This window comes from Carya illinoinensis, chromosome 10, assembly GCF_018687715.1.
Source record: "Carya illinoinensis cultivar Pawnee chromosome 10, C.illinoinensisPawnee_v1, whole genome shotgun sequence".
Classification (NCBI taxonomy): Eukaryota; Viridiplantae; Streptophyta; class Magnoliopsida; order Fagales; family Juglandaceae; genus Carya; species Carya illinoinensis.
Window position 1 is genome coordinate 39,504,030 of NC_056761.1, and position 20,210 is coordinate 39,524,239.

At 36.5% G+C, this 20,210-nt stretch overlaps 1 protein-coding gene across 2 annotated transcripts; it reads right to left on the minus strand.

Annotated features, from left to right (window-relative positions):
• Positions 1-5,407: 5,407 nt before the first annotated feature.
• LOC122278913 lies at positions 5,408-8,172 on the minus strand. Of its 2 annotated transcripts, none has more exons than XM_043089122.1 (2): positions 7,337-8,172; positions 5,408-6,737 (listed from the first exon to the last, which is right to left on the minus strand). In XM_043089122.1, exon 2 carries the CDS (start codon positions 6,688-6,690, stop codon positions 5,716-5,718), a length of 975 nt encoding a protein of 324 aa, XP_042945056.1. In that variant the 5' UTR covers positions 6,691-6,737; positions 7,337-8,172; the 3' UTR covers positions 5,408-5,715. The 2 variants fall into 2 exon arrangements, with proteins under 2 accessions (XP_042945056.1, XP_042945055.1); XM_043089121.1 differs by having other exon boundaries at positions 5,408-7,108; positions 7,337-8,171.
• Between the last annotated feature and the right edge of the window lie 12,038 nt (positions 8,173-20,210).

A 20,210-nucleotide genomic window follows, 5' to 3' on the forward strand; every position in this document is an offset into this window, starting at 1 on the left:
CCTATTTTTGTCATGCTTGGAAATATTTTAGTGTTAAGAATGATGGTTCGAAATATTGGGGGCTTACTAGTCACTCCAATAAAATCTTAAGGACTGGACAATTGGTAGATGATCCCGGGAATTGGAACCTTGGAGTTGGATTTACGGAGGTGAGAGAACACAAAGGAGCAATAGAAGTGCTTGAATTAGCGACTTCTTGTTTGCTTAATTAACATTTGTTTTTTGAGCTATAACCGTGTGTTTATTACGCATATCTGTAATTACCTGTCAATTGGTTTTATTGGCAATGGCCTAATGGTATACCAATTGGAGACAAGGCCAAGTTGCCCTCTGGTTATGCTGTCAAGCCACGACAGTTGCCTACTTGCCTTGTCTTTAATGCTGATCAAGGCCCACAGCCCCCTCGGCAGAATTATTGGGATCTCTGGAAAGATCTATTTTTCACAACTCTCATTGTTCCTCCGATGCTCGTGTTACCCGAAAAAGGAAAACAATTCAAGAAACTAAGGGTAGGTTTGGGGAGTAAATAAGAGAATTTTTGGTTTTAGATAAAAGTTTAAAATATTATATTTTAATATTATTATTGGTTTAGGATTTAAAAAAATTAAATTAAAATTTAAAAAGGTTGAATTATTTATTATATTTTATAAGAAAATTTAAAAAAATTATAATAATGAAATGAGATAAAAATTTTAAGTCGCATTTCATACCCTAAACCTAAAATTAACATGTACGTATCTCTTCCACTGGGCCACTTGAAGAGTAAAGTATTAAGTTTTGTAGTTCAAGTCATAAGTTTAAAGAGAAATGATATTTGTAGATATAAAGTGTTAAGTGTCGCATATTTTTTTTTTTTAAAGTGAGTAAATATATAATTCACATAAAAAATTAATTTTTTAATAATAAAATTCATTATTTTTTAAAAACATTATGTGATACATACATAACCCATAAGTACCATCTATAATTATACCTATCATTATTCTAAGATAAGAATCTACTAAACTTATTCCGGTACAAATTATGCTGACAAAAAATTCTATGACGGCTGACACCAATTTCGTCCTCCGAGTTCAAGAAGGATCGCCAATATTAACGAGCTTCTAATTAATTGCTACCCCTTTCCGCATTAGTCAGTCCAACTAATAAACTATACCCTAAGACGGATGAAATGTGATTATTTAAAACAATTATTGTAACGAAATAGTCTTTAATAAAATATTTATATATTTTAACACACAATTAGGCTTGTTTAGTTACACAAAACTAAATTATCTCATTTCGTTTTATATAATCATTACGACATTTTCAGATTTCTACACAAAATATAATAAATAATTCAACTTTTTCAAATTTTAAAACAAAACTAATATTAAAAAATTATATTATAACAATATTTTATTTAACTTTTAACAAAACATCTCATCTTATCTAAACTATGTAACCAAACGAATCTTAAGGCCTCGTTTGGATTGGAAGGTCATATCATCTCATTTAATCTTATCTCATTATTACAACTTTCTCAATTCAACTTTTTCAAATTTTAATTCAAAATTTTCAAATCTCAAAATAATAATAATAATATTTTATTCAATTTTTATCTTTCATTTAATTTGTTGGAATCGCAAAGCCTTTTTCTTTTTTGTAAAAAATATTCTTATGTTATAAATAAAAACTATCAATAAAATTGAAATACTAACCTCTTAAAAAAATAGTGAAATATTTTAGACGATATTAAGTGAGTAACAATGTCAGAAGACGTACTTAACGCTTCTATCTCTCTCCACTGAAGTTTAAGTTTAAATAACAATTTAAAAAGATATTTCCCCATCCAAAGGTGAAAAAGACTTCTATCTTTGTACCTATTTGATAAGTGTGGTTTTGAGTAGCATGTGACGAGAAACATGAATCTTCTTTAATGATATATATATATATATATATATATATATATATTTGGTCTATAAGACTAATCGGTCATAGCTTGAAAAAACATAATGCAAATATTGGAGTAGAATGAGGAGATTACAAGCCACTTGGCTAAAAAAAAAAAAAAAACAGTATCACAAATTAATAATTGCTGTTAATATAAATTGAGTGGAAGAGAAGGAAGGTGCGGCCAAACATTTTCTCAGTGTCTCCATCATAAATTATCCTTAAGTGGCTGTGCTCAAATCCGATTCCCTGTCACCTTCATTTGCAATGGACTCATCGGTGCGCTTTGAGGCCATTTATAATAATCATAATAATAGTCAACAACTAAGAATAAAATAATGTATTACTTGAAAGAAAAATAGTAGTGGGTCTAATACAAAAAAGAGCTTCATAAAGCCTATTTGGTTCGCATGTTCTGAAATTACCACTTATTTCAAATGTTTAAGTTTTTAGGATAAGTAAATTTCAAAAGTTTAAACTGATGAGAAGAAGTAGAATTTAATTATTTAATTTATATCTTAACACTTCCTCTCACGCGTGAATCAAACTTCATTTCAATGTATAGTGTGAATATTATAAACACCCAAATTGCAAATGAGAAAATAAAATTGATCTGAACCAAGAGGTTTTGTAAAGAGATCACCAATTTGATGTCGTGATGGAACATAAAGCGTTTGAACAATGCCAGCTTGTAATTTTTCACCAACTATATGACAACTAATTTTGATATGTTTAGTACACTCATGAAAAAAGGATTGGCGGCAATAAATAAATCATCTTGATTATCACAAAAAGATTTGAGATGATTGAGGATTGGTGAGTTGTAAATTCCTTAAAAGAGAGTGAAGCCATGTAATCTCACAACAAGTAGATGTCATGGCACGATACTATGTTTCAGTTGAGGAATGGGAAACTGTATTTTGTTTCTTGGATTTCTAAGAAATGGGTGAATCACCAATGAAAATGTAATAGCCGGTGATAGGACATCATTTGTCTTGGCAACTAGCCCAATCAGAGTCACATAAAGCTTTGAGTTGAATGGTGGAAGAAGATGAGAAGAATATCCCTAGGCCAATGTATCAAAGGATCCTATGGGCAGCATCAAGATGTGGTTGCTAAGGGTGTCCATGAATTGACTAAGCATTTATACTGAGTATGACAAGTCTGAATGTGTGATTGTAAGATATAAGCGACATCATAAGAGTCGACGATAGCCAATAGGATCATCCAGTAAAAGACCATCAAAGCCATTAAGTTTTAAATTTTGTATCATGGGAAAAGTGGCAAATTTGCTCCCAAGAAAACCAGAATCATCTAGAATTTCCAAAGCATATTTACGTTGGCATAAAGAGATCCCTTTAAAGGAACGTGCAAATTTAAGACCCAAGAAGAATTTAAGGCTGCCCAGATCCTTGACCCTGAACCTATTGTGTAAGAAGTTTTTAAGGGCACTAATAAAGTCTATGTCATTACTAGCTATGATAATATCGTCCACATAGACGAGTAATGCAACGAATGAGGAGCCATGTGCTTGTGTGAAAAGGGAGTGATCACATTGAGATTGAGTGAAGCCATGCTCGATAAGAGAAGCATAAAACTTAGAAAACCATTGTTGGGAGGCTTATTTTAAACCAAAGTGAGACTTGTGTAGTTGGCATACTCAATTCTCCCCCTCATGATTGAAACTCGGTGGGATCAACATGTAGACTTCCTCATGGAGGTTGACATGTAAGAAGGCTTTAGTTACATTCAGCTGATGCAATTGCCAAATTTGATAGCAATCACAGCTAAAAGACATCATACAATAGTGAGTTTGGCCACCAAAGAAAATATTTTGTGATAGTTGAGACCCTCACATTGTACAATTTGGAAACTAGACGAGCCTTGTAATGCTCAATATGAGTATATCCTTTGGAAACTAGATGAGCCTTGTAATGCTCAATATGACCATCTGCTCGATACTTTATTTTGTATATCTATTTGCAACCAATGGGACGCTTGTCAGGAGGAAGAGTGGTAATGGTCCAAGTATTGTTTTCCTCAAGTGCTTGGATTTTTGCAACCGTTGCCTTACGCCAATGTGAATGTTTGGTAGCTATTTTTTTTGGGGGGGGGGGGGGGGGGGGGGGGGGGGTGGGGGGGGTGGACATTAGAAGAGATTGCTTGGACAAAAGTACAGTGAGAAACAAAGAGTTTATGATATGATAAGAAAGAAGATATATCATGAGGATTACCTCGCTTTAGCAAACTTGTCTTCATGGAGAAAGATGGAAGTGAGTGTGAAGAGGAGACCAGTTGATAATGGTAGTTCTGCAAATAGCTTAGTCGACATTGTGGTCGCAAAGACTTTCAAGAGTTGGGCTCAATACATAAAATATTTAATTAAATTGGGTAGAGTGTGGAGTCAGGATTTGAGTTTAGGATCTCTACTATAATACCATATAAAATCATCATTTGTCCTAAAAGTTTAAACTAATAGTTAGAGGTAGATTTTATTATTTGTATTATATCCTTAACACTCTCCCTCACATGTGGACCAGACTCTCCCTCACATATGAACCAGACTTTCCCTTAATGAGCGAGTCCAACATGTGGAATATTTAATTAAATAAGATAGTGTAGAATCTTGATTTGAACTTGAGACCTCTGTTTTGAATATCTAATGAAATTATCACTTATCCCCAAAACTTAAGCTAATGATAATATATAGATTTAATTATTTGTATTATATTCTTACCACTTCTCCTTCACGTGTGGGCCATACTCTCCTTCAATTAATAAGCTTAATACACAAAATATTTAATCAAATTCGATATAATATAGAGTTAAGGTTTGAACTTACAATCTGATACCATGTATCCACATGTTGAATATTTTATTTTTCATATATATATATATATATTGGAGAGTCGGAATCGGGAAGAGAAGCATATAGCCACCTTCACAAAGAAACTTTCCTTATTAAAAGAAACAAAGAAATTGAAGAAACTAATCTGACTGGGTTTTAAAAGAATGGTGTTTTCTGCCGGTCAAACCGTGGAGAGTAGTAACAGCCTTTAGTGGCAATTGTGTAGGGCTGGATCTTAACTATACTTTGTGACTGTCTGTCTACGACCATGTCGTGCCCACCTCACCTGCGTGCTTAAAAGAAAAAGTTCAACTACTAATGACCACTATTCTTTTCATAGGACATGAGCTGCTGTTACCGTTCATAGTTATTATCAAGGAATGGGTCTATCACAGACATGACCTCTTTCTGCTACATAGAAGGGATCAGGCAAAAATATACTTTTCATATCCGTCTCAAGGCTACCTGCACAAAACGCGATATGGATTTGCTTGCAACGGGAGCGAGGGAAGATTGAAACCAGTTGCTAGAAAAAAGAAGCTTAACCTGGGAACATTGCCATGCCAAATCGTGATCATTATTATGAATTGACTTCCCTATTACATTTCTCAGACATCAACAGCCACAACAACAAAAAGAGAAACGTGCCATCACCATCAGAAAATCTTATTCCTTGTCGATTTGGACAACTACATTCATCACATATAAAATCCCTTTGAACGACACGCCACAATGAATGATAAAACTATGGACCGCTATGTGAGCGATTACACAAAAATCCTATATCAATAACCACACTAAAAACCAACATCCTAAAAAGGGAAAGGAGACACCCCCAAAAAAGGGGTGATTTGGAAGAATTTCTGATTACAGGAATTGAACTTGAATATTAATGGCATTTGGATGACAGTGGAAGCTTGCACACATCGTGGGAGTCAGGGAGCATATTCACTCTCAAGGACTGGTTGTGTTCGAGTCACCATCGCAACAGGGGCTTTTGCATTCCCAACGATTGTCATGTGCAAGGCTTCTCCTACATCTGCAGCTCTCTCCATCTGCTGCATTTTCTTCCGGTGCTTGAACTTCTGCACCCACAGAACCAGGAATGTTAATAATACCAACAACGCTAATCCACCAAGCACAGATCCAACAATTATCCCAACTTCCGAATTACTCTTCTTCTTTCCTTCACCACCCAATCTTGGACCTGCATTTGGAGCTCCACCGCTTGGTGTAGGAGAGATTGGTTGTGTAGAAGGAGCAATAGACTCGACCACAATGGAGAAATGCCCCTGTTGAATTGTTGAACAAGTATTACCAGATGCCACATTGCTGAAATTGTGGTAACCGTGCAAATCAAACAAAACACATTTTGTAACAGCCCCATGAGGGGGTGATTTCACATCCGGAAACCTAATTAATATGGGATCACCAGTTGCTGTTACATTCAATTCTGGTAAACCTGTAGCTGACAAGTTTGAAGCACTATAAGCAAGAAGACCCAGCACTGGAGTTAAGTACGTATAACCAGGTAATGGGTAGTAAACCATAGACCAATTGCCCAAGTTTTGATAGACCAAAACAAGCCTCTTTACATATGGTTGCTCAATAACTCCAATGGGAATGCGGAACTCTTTGTACATCTTGAAACCTCTTCTATGTAAGCTACCACTCCTGAACCTCACTGCAGTAATCTTGATCCCAGTAAAATTTGAGGGAACGATCCCATCATAGGGAATGCCTGTCTTTGGATGAACAAAAGCCCTGTAAGCATAGTCTTGGAGCAGCACATCAAGAGCACGTGCAGCGCTTCTTGAAGACCCATAGGTCGATTGAGCCCTTAGGGATGGCGGGCAGAAGAACCACGTCAGGAGAATAGGCATCGAGAGACTCCAAAGAAGAAGCCCCATCGATGCTTTGGAATATTTGACAGTTTCAGCTCAATGCCACTGAAATTCTGAGCTTGTAAAATCCCAGAGAATACCAGATGGACAACAACAAGAAATATTTTTAATCCCTCAGATCCATAGAATAATTGCGGAAACATGCAAATCTGAGCAAATAAGCTTCAAATCTCATACTTGGAGGCAACGTCTATCTCTACCAAATGTAAATAAAAACGGTCTTGGGAGTGTCAAAAGGAACAGTTATATTCTCAGGGAGGGTAAAGGGTGGTATAAAGCAGCTCTGAAGGTTTCAACCGTTGCAACGCCTTATGGCCTCAGCTCAGAATACCTTTATTTTCCTTTTGGGATCCTTGTAAAAGAAGCTCTCAAAGGCTCGGGGAATCTTTTAAGCATGATTTCATTTCTCCAAGGAATTGAAAGCCTGATTCCTCGCCATTTCCCCATTGATAAAAATTAAAGCAAACAATAATTGAAATTAAAAGCAAAGAAAATTATACACTCGAGAGAGAAATCATCTTGTTAAGTTTAAATGATCAACCTTAAAAAAAAAAAAACCAAACCTAGCTCTTACTCTTATAGAGTTTCTATATTTGGACCTAGAATCATAGGAAATCGTATCAGATATTATCAGCAGGAGGCAACTAAATACCTGATCTCCCAACGGATTAAGATGATGGGGTTTGAGTAGAAATCCCAAATTCTTCTCCGAAGTTTGAGCTACCCAACAAACAAAGGGCGAAATGTCTTACTTTCACAGTTCGCTTGAAACAGATAAAACCATGCAAAACCTGAATTCCCAACTCACAGAAACCCACGACGGCACAGCTATTAAAGACGTCAACGAATAGCATATCACCCACCAGAAAACGCATAAAGCCCTAGAATCTTCAAGAGTATCATCGTTCAATTTCTGGGTAAGATCACAGGAAAAGCTTAGCACCACCACCGACCCATATCAGAGTCGCCAGACGGCCTGCATTTTGGCTAAATCTGGATTCTATCACAGAGACATACGTTAGTTAGTGAAGATTATCACGGAGTGTGGAAGGAATACCGAGATATTTGGATAAGGTGGTGAAAGGAATAGTAGTAGAGTTGGGATTCTTTCTCCTTTCTTCAATGGACATGGCTAAGATTTCTTGGAGAGGGTAAAGAGTGGTACAAGAGTGAGCAATGGATTTGGAAGTTAGAAAGACAAAATCTTGTTGAGAAAATCTGAAGAATAGCTAAAAAGATAAAAGCTTCTGGATGCGGATGGACTGCAAAAGAGATGGACCGGAGGAACTCGTGGAAGTGGAAGAAGAACCATTAAAAAAAAAAAAAAAAAGGGGGGGGGAGAACATAAAAGAAAGGACAGAGTGAAAGTACGTAGAGCACTAACATGTATTTGAACGTAGGATATGTAATGCATTATGATGAGTTTGGTTTGGGTATAATGCAAATGCAGCGTAGTGTCGGAATAAAACAACAGCTGATTTACAGAGGTGAGTAAATGCAAAGACAACATTTGATTTGATAGATAAATCATAAAAGATAAAACCCCACATAATACTTTCGTCTTAACTCCTTTAACTTGAGCGTTGTATTGTGCCGAAATGAGCAATTGCCAGTTGCCACTGCTCATATCCTATTTTTATTATAATTATAATTTTATTGTTCTTAAGCTACCACTGGTCTTATTTGTTTTGTTATCAGTGTTATATCTCTTGTCTTTATTTGCCTGAAAACAGAACACCAACCAGGCCTACCTTGCCACTGCTCTTATACTGCAACTTCTCCACCAAACCAAGGTAATGCCCTTTTTCACTCAAACTTTTTTTTTATTATTTTTTATTAGTTAAAAAGTAATATTATATATAATCTTAAAATTCATAAATATCATATAGTTATTTTAAAAAATAATAAAATTTATTATTAAAAAAATTATTTTCTTTTTATATAAATCTCATATTTATTTTTTTAAAAAAATAATTACGCCTACAAGTATCATTCCTCTATTTCGTAAGACCGTGGAAAACTAAGTTCGTCGAAGACAACGTAATTAGGATCCTAATTACATCTTTGGATTCCAAAAATAAAAACTAAAATTCAGACTAAATAATTGTATAATAATTTCGTTATAAGAAAGGAACGCACTATAATCCAAGCCCTGTCTCTCCATCAGTTGTATTAGCTACGACTCTTGCTCTCTCAATCTCTCTTCTCTCCGCCCCACACTCTGTCAAGCAGAGACCAACTTGAGCTTCCCCGCCCCATCACTACCAACTTTGTAAAGCCCCTTTTTCGCCATCTCTCTATCTCTTCTTCTCAGGGCTGAACTTTTGTGGGTCTCTGCCCCATCACGCCTCTCTCTCCCTTTCCATTTTCTCTTCTCATTTTAGCATTTAAATAGGTTATATATATATATATATATATATATATATATATATATATAAGACAACTGCAAGATGTGCAGAAGTCTAAAAGGTAGGAAGCCAAAACAATTATTTCCAAGCCAGTTAATACAACGTGAGAAAAAAAATGAAAAGCGGGATATGAAGCCAATGGCTTATATCCATTTCCTACAAGGGGATGCCACTAAAAGAAATTTTTTTAAAGTCCGATAAACGGGTTGTGATATTAACACGACTAGAAATCGCAATAGATTGTGTTGTGCTGCACTTTGCTAGTCAAGTTTGGTCGAAAGAAACGCTCACTTCCTTTTTCGTACAATCTTTGGTTAGAATAAATGGTAACATAAAAAAAATAGCATCTGGTAGATGGTTCGATACATTGATGAACAGTCGTTAGTGGTTGTGAAGGTGCGTGAGAATCATGCGCCACTACTAGGGGTGTATAGAATTTGGTCTAGATTGGATCGAATCCTCCCCTGGTCGGTCTCGGTCCCATACATTATGGATTGAATAAATTCAGTCCGATTCCGAGGTCCATAAATTTTAGACCGAACCAGGCTGTACATAACTATATATATTTAAAATATTTTTAATAATTTAATATATTATTTTTATGTAGTAATTATATAATTTAATGTAATTTTCATCTAATCTATTATTATTGACTATATAAAATATTAAATAATATATGCAATCAATTAATAATATATCATAGATAATGTGATAAAGTTTAATGAAAAATTGCCAAGTATTTATTAATAATATACAAAGTGTAAAAAGTTTAATATAGCCCATTATGCATTAACTATCATAATACATTTACATATTCTAAATTAGTAACAAATTAGCAATTAACATTATGAATATAAATATAATTAATTATTTTTTAATGAGTTAAATAGTTAATTGCATAATCCATATTAAATAGTTTACTTAATTTTAATTTTACTAATTTAAATAATTTTTTTTATTAATTTATGTGCAAAAAAGAAAAAAGAACGGACTGACTGGACTGATAGGGACCGATCTGGTTTATTTCCTTTGGGGGTTCGGTCCGGTCCAGAGTGGAAAAATCTTGGACCAAAGGGATTCAGTCCGGTCAAAAAAAAACTCTCTGGACCAACTGAATCGGACTGAATCCACCTATAGCCATTGTTGGTGAGAAGATATTTGTTGGATCTACAAGATCTAAGGCCACTGATCCTATTTCTACCATGCATGACATTAGAACACGCATCGTAATACCACCATGAGTGGATCTCATGCACTACTCGAATGGATGCGATTCTCTCGGAAGATAATAGATCGGTAGTTGAGGAGTCTTGCAGAGTTGAGCGTGATAGTCGAAGGTGGCCGGAAAGTAATAGATCGACCCATCTCCATGCTATTTCTTTGAAAAAAAAGGCAAGACAAAAGCCGATGGACAACGTTGAAATGTACTAAAGAGAAAGAGGGGAGAAGGAGCTGAAGCTCCCACCTGCCTCTAAACAGCAGAGGGAGGATTTAGGAAAATGGATTTTGGAAAAACTTTTCAGAAGGGGAGAGAAGAAAAAAAAGGGGAGACCTTGATGATTATTTGATTGGAGCCTTGCTTTTTATCTGTGATAACAAATCTCATCTTCGAGTGTCCTTGGTTTTTCCCTATAAGAGCATTGGCAATGGCCATGTCTAAATTTTGGCTAAAATGAGAGCTTTTAACTAAAGTCTAAATCAATAGAGATAGTGACCCACATTGGACTAACCATCAAAATAATAATATAATATTATATATTTAAATAATAATTTTTAGTTTTTTTTAATATTTTGCAAATACTAGCCTTTTTTTCTTTTCAAAGAGTCGATAACCACACACATAGCAACCACATCCCGAATTTATTAAAATACCCTCACTTGTGGTGGAGAAATATTATGGAAAACATTATGACACTTGGGGACAAAGTATAACTAGTCCAAAACCAAGTGTCCAAACAAGCCAAAAAAAAAAAAAAAAAAACCAAGAAACCTGAACCAAAAAACCAAAAATACACTATGTATGTAAGATCCACTCCAACATGCCTAACAAGGTCCAAGAAACGATTACTTCCTAATGGATGGGAGTCCCAAAGCATCTAATCTAATAATACCCCTCAATAGCCTCAGAATGCAATCACTAAAAACAAAACTCTAGTTTAAACCCTCTTCTCCTTTCCGTGCCAAATAATCCACAGCTTGGTTATCTTCTTTAAATTGATGGACCACTTGGAATTGAAATCCATCAAGTTCCTGAATAAGGAAATCCCAATAATCCCAAAGATACCATAAATTATAGCCTCTCTTCTTCACCCAATCCACCACTACCTTGGAGTCACATTCCAAAATAATATTCTGACAAGCCATTTCTTTACATACCGTTACCCCTTAGAGTAAAGCTCTTAATTCAATCTCGTTATTGGTACCGAAGCCATAGTAAGCGAAGAAACCTGCTACTATCCGGCCCCCATGGTCCCGCAATACTCCACCCTCACCACAATTCCTTGGATTCCCATGGCAACTACCATTCACATTTAACTTCCACCAGCCAAGAGGAGGCTTTGGCCATGCAACTTGAATTGGTTTACATGCGACCCGAACTAATACGTTAATATCTAATGCATGCAGAATCTGTGCATCAACCGTGGTTAGCTTCTTATCCTTCATATCATTGACCAAGATCCCTAACCAAATCCGAGTTGATCTCCAAACATCCACTACATTGACCTGAACTCCCTCCATCTGAGATTGATATCATCTTTGCCATAAGCACCACGTAAGGATGCTCGATGGTAGGCCAACTAATATTCCCCTTTTTGTTCCTTTTTTTCGCACACACCAAGCAGGCCTCCACACGATGCCAACATGTTCTGGTACACAAACATGAAATGCCCAAAGCCAACAAAGTCAAATGTCATACCTATTCTGCAACCTGCCCAGTAGCAAGAACATGGTCCAACGATTCCGTCTATGGGGATTGACGACAATTGCACTTTGAAGCCATGACCACTCCACGTGACTGCACCTTAGTATCTGTAGCTAGGCAATTAAACCGAGCCCTCCACATACAAACTAAGATTTTCTTCTGCAAATATTTACTCCATATCTAGTCCATCCAAATGTGATGATCATCCTCCACTCGAATTAAATCCCAAGCACTAGCTGTAGTAAAATTTCCACTCGAAGTTGGTTTCCAAATTAAAACATCTTGCCCAAAACGTCTTGCACCAATTTTCCTGATCACATTGTCTGCCAACTCCACACCAACTAATTGTTGAAGCATATCAAAATCCCAAGAATCTCCAACCCAAGCCTCCTTAATTTGTAGAGAATGTCTACTAACCACATCCACCATATTGCATAATGGACCATTCGAAAACCATCTATCATACCAAAAAGACACCCTCCCCTCCCTCACTCTGATTTTGGTAGCCTCATAGACGTTTGGAATGACGGAGATTATTGATTTCCAAAGTCTCGAGTTGTTACTTCGAGCTACTAGCAGAGAAGCATGATGGCCCCTTCCCTACTTCTACACCATGAACCGAGACCACTACGAGTCCATCGATAAAATACGCCAAGCTAATTTCATGTGCATTGCTCGTTGAATTTCCAAAAAATTCATCAAACCCAGACCACCCTCCTCTATTGGCTTACTTATCTGAGACCACGCACACCACTTCATTTTTGCTTTCCCACTCTTCTCGCCCCAAATGAACGTGGCTAGAATTGAATTAATTTTTTTAATAACAACATGGGGGACGTTCGTCACAGCCAAACAATGAGAAGCCATGCTGGATAACACGTGCTTAAGCAGTATCAAGCGCCCCCTTGAGACAGCAATCGCGCCTTCCACCATGCAACCTTAGCTCGAAATTTCACTACCAGTTGGTCCAGATGGACATCTTTCAATCGACCACTTACCAATGGAACCCCCAGGTACATGAATGGGAAATTACCTGGTGCAAACCCCGTTAATCTCACTAAGCCACGCTGCCTGAGCTGCACTAATAACTGGGGAGGTAAAAATTGCCGATTTCTCTCTACTAACCCGCTGGCCAGACTAATTTTCATAGTAAGATAGGATGCTCCCCAGCCGTCTCAGAGATCTTTTCTCACCATTCAAGAAAATTAAAATATCATCTGCATATAATAAGTGTGACACCAAAGGGGGCCCCATAGGATGATAATACTTACCTATGCGGCCCTCTTCAAATTCTTTCCGAAGAAGTCTCGAAAGAACTTGCATCAATATAAATAAATATGGCAATAACGGATCCCCTTGCTGCAGGCCTCTAGTCGGTTTGAAAAAACTTTTATACGACCCATTCATCATCACCAAATACCAAGGGGACACTACACATTCCTTTACCAGGCTACAGAATTTATCCAAGAAACCAAAGCTAGCTAGGACATTAAATAGAAAATCCCAGTGCACCATGTCATATGCCTTCGCCATATCAAGCTTCACCATTACATTTCCTCTAATTATCTTCCTCTTCAAAGCATGAACCATCTCTTGAGCAAGAGAGATGTTTTCAAAAATACTACGACCCGGAATGAAGGTCCCCTATTCCGCTGAAATTAATCTTTTCAATCGATTCACAAGGATCTTTGAGAAAATCTTATAGGCCACAGAACATAGGCTAATTGGTTGGAATTTTTCAAAACTCTTGGGGTCTGGCACTTTCAGAATTAACACAATATATGACGAAATATAGAACCTTGGTAGCGTTGCACCCATAAAAAAATCCCTTGCTGCCTCTACCACCTCTTCCTTCACAATGTGCCAACAAGAAATATAGAAAGAGGAGCCATACCCGCCGGGCTAGGGCTGCTGTGATATGGGATCGAAAAAACCGCATACTTCACTTCCTCTTCCGATGGCAAACGACATAAATCTGAGTTATCATCTGCAAACATTTCCAAACCTAGCAACAGGGACAAATCCGCGGGCTCAATGTGCGGCATCTCAGAAAGGAAATATGTAAAATAATCCACCACCCCCGAGTGAACCTGCTTTGGTGAATCTAGCAATGTGCCATCCACCAAACGCATCTGGGAAATGACCGCTCCATGCCGCCGCTGCGATACAACTGCATGAAAAAACTTAGAGTTCTGATCTCCCTCTTTAAGCCACTTCTTCTTTGCTACTTGGGTGATATGTGTCTCTTCTCTTTTCTCCCAAACATCAATCTCTAATTTGGTGACGAGATAATCCGCTTCCATTTCTTTTGAGTACTCAGATTGCAATTGGGCCTCCAATGCGGCTAGTCTCTCTTCAAGTTCTGGCATGTTTTTTTCCACTTGTCCAAACACATTTTTATTCCAGGTGTGCAACTCCATCTTAAGCTGCTTCAATTTTGCTACCAATTTTACCAGTCCCGATCCCGACGTGGGTTTACCCTATCTCCTTTACCAAACTATGAAAAGAATTGTGAGAGCACCACATTTCTTGAAAGCGAAAAGGAGAGGGACCGTACCTCGTATTGACTCAGGATAATCACACCACCATGGGGCTATGATCCAAAGTCTTCCGTTTAATATACTCAACCTCTGCCATGGTGAAACGTTCCGAAAAACCCATATTCATAAGGACACGATCAAGTCTCGCCCACTTTCGAGCAGTCCCCTCCTGCCCATTACACCAAGATAGAGGATTACCATGATAGTTGAGCTCCACTAGGCAACAAGCATCAATACACTCATTAAAATCATCCATAGCTTGAGCAGCTCAGGGGCATCCACCCACTCGTTCCTGATCCTCTCGTATGATATTGAAGTTGCCCATAACAACCCACAGATGAGCATTAGACCTAAAATCCACCAAACTCTCCCACAATCCTCTTTAATCCATTTGAGTGCACTTAGCGTAAATGAAAGATACGAGCATCTGTGTACCCTCTAGCAGAAACCATCTTGTAATCATCTAATTTGATACACTAACCACCTCAAACTCATAAGGGGCTTTCCACAATATCCAGATTTTCCCCCCTACTGCCTCGTTACAATGTAACCATCAAAACCCAAGGAACTGACTAGACGCTGAAGCTTGTCTTCTCTTGCAAGAGCTCAATGATAGAATTGGTATACGAATGAATAAAAATTATTATTCTCTTGTTGTTGATGCGGGGGGTTTTGAGAATCTTTAATTTCAAGAAAAAGATTGTCGGAATTACATTGACAAGGCTAGACATTTACGATTGGGTAAAGAAGGTGGCGATGCACTTAATGAGTATTTCAAAAGCATGCGAGATCAGAATGATGGCTTCGTTTCTAGCATGGACGTGGATGATGAGGGAAGGTTATGGAATGTGTTTTGGGCTGATGCTCGTAGTCGAGCCGCCTATGAGTATTTTAGAGACGTTGTAACCTTCGATACAACGTACCTAACCAATAGGTACAGGGATGCCTTTTGCTCCATTCGTTGGTGTTAATCATCATGGGCAGTCCATATTATTAGGGGGGATTGCTTTCAAGCGAGGACACACATACTTTTATATGGTTGTTCCGAATGTGGTTAGATTGCATTAATGGTCAGACGCCAAAAGCTATAATAACCGACCAAGATCGGGCAATGAAGAGTGTTATTGCCATTGTATTCCCTGAAACTCGTCGTAGGTATTGTTTATGGCATATAATGTGCAAACTTTCAGAGAAGTGAGGATCTCAAGCCAAATTCAATGCTAGGTTGAAGACTGACATTCAGACTGCATTATATGACTCACAGACCATCAGAGAATTTGAGGAGAGTTGGGGTCAACTACTTGCGAAGTATGATTTGGTCGACAATAAATGGCTAGAAACCTTGTACGAGGAAAGGTCTTTTTGGGTTCCAGCTTACTTGAAGACTGTATTTTGGGCTGGTATGAGCATGACCCAAAGATCTGAAAATATGAATGCATTTTTCGATGGGTATGTCCATGCTAGAACGACGTTGAAGGAATTTGTCGACCAATTTAATAATGCTCTTAGAAAAAAGGTCGAGGTAGAGACAATTACGAATTTCAATTCTAACAACCAAACTATTTCATGCGTGTTTCATTTAAACATTGAGAAGCAATTTCAAAACTTATATACAAATGCGAAGTTCAAAGAGGTCCAAGTAGAGTTGTTGGGCCTAATGTATTGTAATTGTTGTTTGGTAAAAACACAATGGTGCATTTTAAAATACAATGTCTTGGATGAAATATCTATTGATGACCACATTAAAACAGTCCAATACTCAGTTTACTATAATGAGGAGGAGGCGGAGGTAAAATGCACGTGTGCACTGTTTGAAACGAGGGGGATTCTATGTAGGCATGCACTCAGAGTTTGTCAGTTGAAAAAGATTAATGTGTTGCCAGATCATTACGTCTTGGATCACTGGAGAAAGGACGTAAAGAGAAGATACACATTATTCAAAAGTAGTTACGATGACCAGCGGGACAGATCTGATGCAAGGAATTATGAGCTTGTGGTTAAAAGATGTTTGCAATTAGCAACAAAAATATCCTCAGATAATGAAAAAGTCAGTGCATTCCTGCATGTTGTTAATAAGTTTGATGCAAAATGTGAAGTTCAACTCCACCAAAGTCGAGTTCCGAACAAACGAAGGGAAAATCAAATGTGGTCTCGGAGAAGGGTAAGAAGATCTTAAGTCCCAACGTGGTCCGAGAGAAAGGGAGACCCCCAAGTAAGAGGAAGGTTCCACCCGTGGAAAAGATGGCAACAAAGAGGAAGAAATCGGTAATAATTGTCGAAATTTGCACTCTTAATACTTAGTATTACGATTCTAATACTTGCCTATTTTTATTACTGGTTTTAGACTTACAGGAAAATCTTGGTAGATGAGCCACAATTGGGTGACATCCCGGGATCTCAACAGGGTTAGATTGATGATGGAGTTGGTTTTGGTACGCAAAGCAACATTCTTATACAATTAACTTCATCAAGAAATGAGGTTAACTGTGTATTTTCAATAAATGATGACCAACGAGGACTGTTTTTTAACAAATTATAAACAGTTTGTTGAACACTTGATTTATTTTTGATTTTACAATCTTCTGAGGGTGTGTGCAGGATATTAGAACCTGACTTTTGACTGGGATGGCTTCCACTGTCGAGTTTGTTACTGCAGCAGCAAATATAAAGGTATTGCTTTTAAAGCTGAGGGAAAAGCACGGTATTTCACAACCATGGGGTACTTTTTAATCTGCTGCGTGTTGTTTTGACATGTTGCAGGCAAGACAAGCTTTGAGGGCATTGAAAGCAGTGGTGAGGCTTCAAGCTAGGATTTATTTTTGGTTGGCTTACATTGAGTTGCATGCAATGGTTGTTTGAGTTCAAGCTCTTGTAAGGGCACAGTGTATGAGGGTGTCCCCAGCTCTACTATTTGAGTTCAATCTTGCTGATCCTGTGAAGGAAGCTAAGGTATTAATGTCAAAACATCTTCACATCTCAACATTTTATGTATTCCCAAGGCCCAGAAAGTGAGGGCCTTGCCAAGGTGAGATTCCATGTCATCAAATAAATAAATATACCTCATTTAATGTATAGGCAATGCTAACTCTATCATCAATGTCATTTTTTCTAATAATTATTAGCAAGTATGGATCCATAGTCCAGGAACCATTGATGAAGTTAATTGAAAGTTGCAAATGATGATTGAAGGTGCTATGAAGAGGGGGAGAGCAATTGCATACACGCTCTGAAGAGATGCTGTACCGGTAATATTTGTTTCAGTATGTTGAACAAATTATAAGTAGTTATGTTGAATTTCTACACCTTCATTTGTTTCAGTATGTTGAACAAATTATAAGTAAAAATGTTGAATTTCTTGTTTTCAGCAATCAAGATTGAGCTGGTACACTCAATAAGTAGCAAACCAGTGACTGGGAGGTTTGGGGGTAGAGATGAGAATTTTGAGTTTGAGATGAGAGTTTAAAATATTATTTTTAGTATTATTATTGTTTTAGAATTTGAAAAAGTTGTATTGGGATTTGAAACAATTGAATTGTTTATATATTTTGTGTGAGAATTTGAGAAAGTTATAATGATGAGATGAGAATTTTGAGTTTGAGATGAGAGTTCTTTGCCCCCAAACCTGCCCTAAACTCAAGCATCATAGATTTGATAAGCAGATTGATGGAAGAATTTCATCCCGTGGGGTTTTGAAGCAAACCAGTGAATTTTCTCAAGCATCTACGTGGGGCTTTGAATAATTCAATGCGGCGTCTTTCCTGTTGTTTTTTGGGTAATTCAATGTATTTGAGGAATTGTAAATATTAAATGGTACAAGAATTCCCTACTGATCATTCTATGTGAACCAGATAAATATATAGAATATAACAACTATTATCTGTTTTTAAATTTTTTCCAAGGGTATATTTTAAATTTGTTACATTCCGATTACCTGTTTAATAATATTTTACATTCCAGAGAAGTACACTATAAAGAAATTGTTTGCTTGTTTCAAGTTCAAACTTGAATAGAAGATAACTATGTACAATGTATTTTAATTTTCAGTACACGAGTTAGGTCCAAGCAGTTTCTACATCCATAGGTATTGCCTTGACCATAAATAGCAAAAAGTCAGTTTGCTATTTACTTACAATTTATCCAAACCAAGCAAAAATAATTACAAAAATGACAACCCAATACAAATACAATAATTTATATTTTTCCTTACAAAGAGTTGTCTCTCACTCTTGCACTTTATTTTCCTTTTGACGAAGATCATCTTGCATTTTACGAACAACTTCTTGCATTTTATAAACTTCATTCTCGCGCACCAATACGTCATTCCACATCTTCCAAACTTTACTCTCTTATACGAATGTTCTTTTCTAATAAGTGAAATATATCTGCACAAACAAAGAAGTCACATTTCCTCACTTCTCCCTGCACACAATAACAAAATTTAATTAAAGTGATAAAACATGAATGCTTAATGAAACTGAAAAATGCTAATTAACTTTTACCGTTTTATAGTTTGGGTAGGCAAAGAATTTCCTTCAAGGATTTTTCGTGGTGCGCGATGTCTTTAGTGGTGCTTTCAAACCATACCAATAATTTGGTATTTCCAACATAAAATCATCAATTACAGACGACGATGATGATGGTGTAGATGCCATTAGTGATTCAAAAGACACTATACACAAGTTCAGATTAGTAAGGACAAATGGAATCTGAAACTGCAAATCTACTAGTAAACGATAAAAACTTGTCAAACACTCAATGTAAGCTCATATTTGCATCTTACCAGGGGTAAAGGATAACATTTGCATTTCTACGTTTTATGAGGTTGTAGAATTTCAACTAACTCAGTTCCTTTTACCAAGACTAATCCATTAGACTTGCAGAAAAGTAGATTCAGAAATATAATTTTTTGACTAGTTATTTCTAAATGAGTTTTTACTGTGTTGATGGGTTGGAGGCATGTTGGTTTGAAATACTTGCTGATGAATTCTCTGCTCATATAGGTATACATGCAGCCAAGGCAAACTCACACACATATGGTCATGATATACCATACTCTTATTTAAATCATATTGGGATTGCTGGGAGTTCATATAATTTGGATTATCCATGTATGTGAGGGTCTCACTTTCAAGAGTCAAAATAATTGGTTATATATATCTATATATATATATATATATATATATAAGGCAATTACATAGAAAATGAAGATAGATATGAAAACAGAGCCAAGGAAAAATATATATAAAGCAGAATGCAACTTTAAAGAAATTGGTTAAATCAGCAAAATTATAACATAGATACATATAAGGAAATTACATAAAAAATGAAGATAGATAGGAAAACAGAGCCAAGAAAATATATATAAAGTAGAATGCAACTTTAAAGAAATTGGTTAAATCAGCAAAAGTATAACAAAGATATATATAAGTCAATTGCATAGAAAATGAAGATAGATAGGAAAACAGAGCCAAGAAAATATATATAAAGCAGAATGCAACTTTAAAGAAATTGGTTAAATCAGAAAGTATAACAAAGATATATATATATATATATATATATATATATATAAGGCAATTACATAGAAAATTAGGATAGATAGGAAAACAGAGACAAGAAAATATATTAGAATGCAAGCAGAATGCAACTTTAAAGAAA